Source organism: Mustela nigripes, chromosome X, assembly GCF_022355385.1.
Source record: "Mustela nigripes isolate SB6536 chromosome X, MUSNIG.SB6536, whole genome shotgun sequence".
Taxonomy (NCBI): domain Eukaryota; kingdom Metazoa; phylum Chordata; class Mammalia; order Carnivora; family Mustelidae; genus Mustela; species Mustela nigripes.
Window position 1 is genome coordinate 67,295,371 of NC_081575.1, and position 6,000 is coordinate 67,301,370.

At 43.1% G+C, this 6,000-nt stretch overlaps 1 protein-coding gene across 2 annotated transcripts in view; it reads left to right on the forward strand.

Annotated features, from left to right (window-relative positions):
• HDAC8 (histone deacetylase 8) overlaps positions 1–5,707 on the forward strand; it is a 223,377-nt gene extending 217,670 nt beyond the window's left edge. For both annotated transcript variants that reach the window (XM_059385639.1, XM_059385641.1), the window contains one exon: positions 5,144–5,707. In XM_059385639.1, the coding sequence (XP_059241622.1) occupies positions 5,144–5,166 (23 nt within the window). In that variant the 3' untranslated portion in view covers positions 5,167–5,707. The remainder of the gene's footprint in view (positions 1–5,143) is intronic.
• The last annotated feature ends 293 nt before the right edge of the window (positions 5,708–6,000 follow it).

Genomic DNA, 6,000 nt, shown 5'->3' on the forward strand with positions numbered 1-6,000 from the left:
AATTGCCAAAACCTGGAAGCATCCAAGTTTTCCTTCAGTAGACAAACAGATAAACAAACAATGGTGTAGCCAGACAATGGCATATTTTTCAGCACAAAACACAAATGAGCTCTCAAGCTACAAAAAGACAAGGAGGAAACTTAAGCACGTATTGCTAAGTCAAGGAAGACAGTCTGTAAAGGCTGAGCACTCTATGATTCCACCCATAGGACATTCTCAAATAGGCAAAACTAGAAAGATAGGTCAGTGGGTGCCAAGGCTTTGGGGAAAGGAAGGAAGGCACAAATAGGTGTAATGGTGAATTCTACACTTGTCAAAACTCATAGAATTGTACAACACTTGAGAGTGAAACCAAATATAAACTATGGACTTTTACTTAATAATCAAGTCCATATTCATTCATCACCTAAAACAAATGTACCATGCTAATGCAAAATGTTGATAATAGGGTGGACACCGCCTTCCAGGGGAGGCAAGAGGCAGGAGGATTTGAGAAGTCTTGGTGCTTTCTGCTCGGTTTTTCTGTAAATCTAAAGCTGCTCTAAAAATAAAGTCTATTAACTCCAAAAAAAAAAAAAAAAAAAAGGACTAAAGACAGCACTCTCCAGCACCTAGTGCCTGGCAAAGAATAGTTAGTCCATAAATGTTTATTGAATAAATGCATGAACAAATGAGTCAGTCAGTCAGTTGATGAATCAATAGAACACTGGCCTCCTGAGACCCAATTCGGTACTCCTTCATATACACCAGAGGTAGAATGATGATACAATGTATTGTCCAAACCAGGATATTTGAGGATGTTGAGGTCTAAGTCAGAACTGTCCCAGAGATCACAGCCCTGGAGCCCATGAGCCACATCTTGCCTCCAAAATTGTTTCACTTGGCCTCATATTTTGATATCTTAAAAAAGTGTGAAGCAGTTATCCGCATTTAAGATGGTGGAAACTTTGCACACAAATGGAAATTTCTGCCTTCTCTTGGAAAATCGAAAGATCTGGTCACACTGGGCCCACCTTCCTGCACAGTAGTCAGTGTCTGGGACTAGGTCGCTGCTGCCCTTTTCGTGAACTCCTGCCATCCTCTGTGCCACAAGCCCCACTGTTCCCTCTTGTATATTCTACCCTAGGCCAAGTGTGAACTTCCTTTTTTTTCTTTTTTAAAAATATTTTATTTATTTATTTGACAGAGAGAGAGAAATCACAAGTAGGCAGAGAGGCAGGCAGAGAGAGAGGGAGAAGCAGGTTCCCTGCTGAGCAGAGAACCCGATATGGACCTAGAGCCCAGGACCCTGAGATCATGACCTGAGCTGAAGGCAGATGCTTAATCCATTGAGCCACCCAGGTGCCCCCAAGTGTGAATTTTCATTTGTCATCTCATTTACACTGCTTTGGTTTTGTTTTCTTTTGTAATAGAATTAAGAAAAAAGGGAACTATTTCTTATACTCATGTCATGACTCAAAATAAGAAAAAGAATAAAGGCTCAAGAAGGCTCCATACATCTTGCCCCTAATCCGCTTGACTCACATACAATGCATTCTTGGCCTCTATAAACATTTGTGTTTTCCTCCTCTGGTCTGTACTCTGTGTCTCCCCAGGCTCCAGACCATGCCGGCCTTTAGAATTTTCTCAGGCTGCCACCCACTGTTGGAAAAGCTAGACGTGAGGGGGAAACAATAGGCATTATTTAAGCTTACATTTTTATTGTTACCCAAACTCAATATTGCTCATCATCCACTTTTGGCGGAAATTATTTCTGTTGTTTTTCTTAATTGCCTCCAAATGTAACTGGAGAGTGAGACAGAGCAACAAAGGATACAGCACCCACCTTTCCTTTCTGTGAACATGTGTGTTTGGAATACTTGGACGTGGAATTTTGTTTATCCATGAAGTCACTCATTTATTGTCAAGCTCTGGCTACACGGAGAGTCAGAAGGACCCCTAGCTTCAGCATCAGGATCCTCTGTAGATTTTCCTCAGCAGAGGCAACGTATTGTTGCAAAGGCCCCCATGGAAATGGGAAAGTATGGATGGGGCACCCTTAAGCTAAGGGATTGGACTTCATTTGTAGGTAGTGAGGAGCTGCTGAAGGATTTTGGGAGCAGGGAAGGCATGTGATCATAGCTTGCGATTGTGTGGGGGACAACTGCAGAGGCAGGAGCACCAGTGATCTGACTAATGAGAGATGTGACTAAGTTTGAGACAGTGGAACAGGAAGGAGAGGGCAGAGTTGAGAGGCATCTGGAGATTAGGCTTGGCAACTCATTAGATGTGGAGGAGGCTTGAACTAAGAGGTGAAGAATAAAAAACTGTCCAGAGACCATGAGTTTCAGGCTTTAAAACAGCAAAGACATGATCCACAAAATTAACTTTTGTTTTGCAAGAGTTAAGAGAATGAAAGGACAAGTCACATATTGAGAGAAAGTATTTGCAAATCATATCTCTAACAGCAGCTTTGTATCTAGAATATATAAAGAACTCTCCAAACTCAACTGTAATAAAAAAAAATCCAGTTAACAAAAGACATGGGGAGGATATATAGATAGCAAATAAGCCCATGAAAAGATGTTCAACATCATTGGCCATTAGGAAAATGCAAATGGAGACCACAGTGAGAGATCTCTACACACCTATAAGAATGGCCAAAATAAAAACTAGTGACACCACCAAATGCTGACAAAAATGCTGAGAAATGGGGGGCCTGGTTGGCTCAGTCAGTTAAGCAGCTGACCTTGGTTTCAGCTCAGGTCATGACCTCAGGGTCCCAAGATCGTGCCCCGCATTGTTGGGCTTTGCACTCAGCAGAGAGTCTGCTTGTGGATACTCTCTCTCCCTCTGCTACTCCTCCTCCTCCTGCTCGTGTTCTCTGTCTCTGTCTCTGTCTCAAATAAATAAATAAATCTCTTAAAAAAAAAAAAGGAAAAACTTGCTGAGAAACTAGATCCCTCATACATCACTGGTGGAAATGCAAAATGGTATGACCACTCTGGAAAACAGTTTGACAGTTTTCAAAAAAAAACGTGCAGCTACCATATAATCCAGCAACTGCACTCTTGGGCATTTATCCCAGAGAAACAAAAGCTGTGTTCATGCAAAAACTTGTACACGGATGTTCACAGCAGCTTTCTGTGTAATAGCCCCAAACTGGAAACGACCCAGATACCCTTCAGTTCGTGAATGGTTAAACACACTCTGGTGCATCCAAACCATGGAATCCTACTCTTGTGGTAAAAAAAAAAAAAAAAAAAAAAGAATGAACTTAACGTATGACAACTTGGATGGATCTTCAGGGCAATATGCTGAATGAATAAAGCCAATCTCAAAAGGCTATATACAAAATTATAAAACCGGGGACCAGAGTAATGGTTGTTAGGGGTTAGGGATTAGAGGGGAATTACCGTAACAAGGTAGCAGGAGGGAACTCTTTATGGTGACAGATGAAGTTCTGTATCTTCTTGTGATGGGGATTATGCAAACCTACATGTGACAAAACTGTAGAGAACTATACACTTACAGACACAGACACATATGCACACACACAAGTGTGTGTGGGTGTGGGTGTGTGTATAAAACTGATGAAATTCAAATGTGGTCTGTGATGTACCAATGTCAGTTTCCTGGGTTTTATATCAAATGATCATTATAAAAGATGTTGCCACTCGGAGAAACAGGATGAAGGGTATCTCTTGACATTGTTTTGCAACCTCCTATAAATCTATGATAATTTAAAAATTAAAAAGTTAAGTACCACCCCCCCAAAAAAAGGAATAAGCTGTTGATACACATGAAAGTTTTCATGACACACCCAGGCATTGTGCTGCATGAAAAAAAGCCAGTCACAAGAGGTTATACACTTTTTTTTTATTCCACTCATATGACGTTCTCAAAAAGGCAACACTTAGAGTGATGAGAATAGGTCAGTGATTGCCAGGTGGTAAGAAGCAAAGGAGAGGATGTGACTGCCAAGGACTAACACAGGGAATTTTGGAGGCATGTAATGGGACTGTTCTGTATCATGAATCTACATGTGTATGAAAAAATCATAGACCTGCACATACAAATCAATTTTCCTGCATGTTAATTTAAAATTAAAATTAAAACTAGGCCACCTGGCTGGCTCAGTCAAAAAAAACATACAACTCTTGATCTCAGGGTTCTGAGTTCAAGCCCCCTGTTGGGTGTTGAGACGACAAAAGAAAGAAATAAACTTTATTACTAAAATAAATAAATAAACTCTAAATAAACAAATAAGTAAGACTAGATAGGCAAGTGGGTGCTGATTGCTTTTTTCCTTTCCTTCCTCCCTCCATGTATGCAGCCATTTATTGAGCACCTGCTGTGTGTGAGGCCCTGTGCTAGACTTTGGCAATCAGCGAAAACACAAGACAACCTGGGTCCCTGCCCTCATGGTGCATTCTTCCTGATTCAGAGGACAAGTTGTCAACAGGGTGTAGAGCCCAGTGTTGCTTGGGCAAGTGGGGCAAGGAGAAAGAGACCAAGTGAGCACATCTTTCATTTGTGGAGCTCAGATCTGTAGGATTGCAGGTGCTCCCTTTTCCCTGAAAGACTCTTTGGCCCAAGGGCAGGCGAAAGCCCCCAGTTCATACTTCATACGTGGTTACAAGAGAAAATGCTAGGAGGGTTGTGCACAGCTAAGCCAGGAAGAAAGGAGGAGGGTGGAGGAAGATTTGACACAGTTAGTGAAGTGTGAAGTCTAAGAAGTTGACTGTGTTGGGGGTGAGGGAGTGTGCCTGCGTGCACCACAAGCATGAGGCCTAAAATAATCATTTGTTTAGCTCATGACTCTGTGGATTGGCAGTTGGGCTGGGCTCAGCCAGGCGGTTCTTCTGCTGGCTTTGGCTGGGTTCACCCACCTGGTTCTGCCACCAGCTGGCTGCCAAAGGCCTCACTCACTCATCCAGTGGGTAACTGGCAGTTGCCAGGGTAATGTCTCCCACCGTATGTCTCCCACCATACAGCAGGCTAGCCTGGGCTTGTTCATATGTTGAGGTCTCTGGGTTCCCAGGAGCAGCAAGAGAACAAGCCCCAAAATGCAAGTCCTTTAAAAAAAAAAAAAACAGCTTTATTGAGGTATAATTCACATATGTTACCTGAATTTGAATTTTGTTTTCTCTCCTGTTTGCAGGGAATCTGAAGCATGTGGTCTAGTTGACAAAAAGAGATCAGGTTTCCAGAGCCAAGGAGCAGTGCTTGTAATGAAGACAGCGTGTTTATGCGAGCAGCGTGTGGAATTTGTGACTGCAGGGGAAATTTGGAAGAAATTACTTCCTGAAATTTTCCAAGGGGCACCAAGTGGCAGCTGGCCTCCTGGGGTGAGGAAGGCAGGCACCCCAGAGGCCTCAGCTAGGCCTAGGGGAAGAAAGAGATTTCCAGCATTTAAAGTGTTTATTTTTTAAAAACACACAAATGCCGTTTTTAATCTTCGAAAATTATTTTTAAGCAAGTCAGGGAGGGGGTATTTTTATTTTCTTAAAGGAGACATCAGGCGCTGGAGAAAAACGTGATGCTTTGGTCACTGGTTTGCGGGGTGGGGGGAGCCCAGAGGCAGGGTTTGGGCCTCAGGACCATCCACATGGAGTCTTAGGGGAGGGGAACTGATCAGTAGACCGGGAGGTGGGAAGAAATCTACCTGTGTTGTTTTTAGGGTTGTGGATCTATTTTGTTTTTTAATAAAATCTTTGAAAATCTACCTCTTTGTCCCGTTGTCCTCATTGTACTGTGCCCCGTACAGCACTCACAGTTGGGAACATTTCCTCTCACCAAAGTATCAAGGATAACACTGCTGCTTCCATGGTTTGTTGGGGACCTGCCTGGGAAGCTCTCCGAGCACTGGATCCCCCATGAAGCCCCACCCCCATCCCACTTCATCCCACCACCACCCCTTCCTCACAAAGGAACTAGTGTGTCCCTGCTAAGTCCTGGTGACATGTGGCCAAGCTCCATCCTGTGCTGGGGCCCATCCAGGCCTCATGGGAATACAAG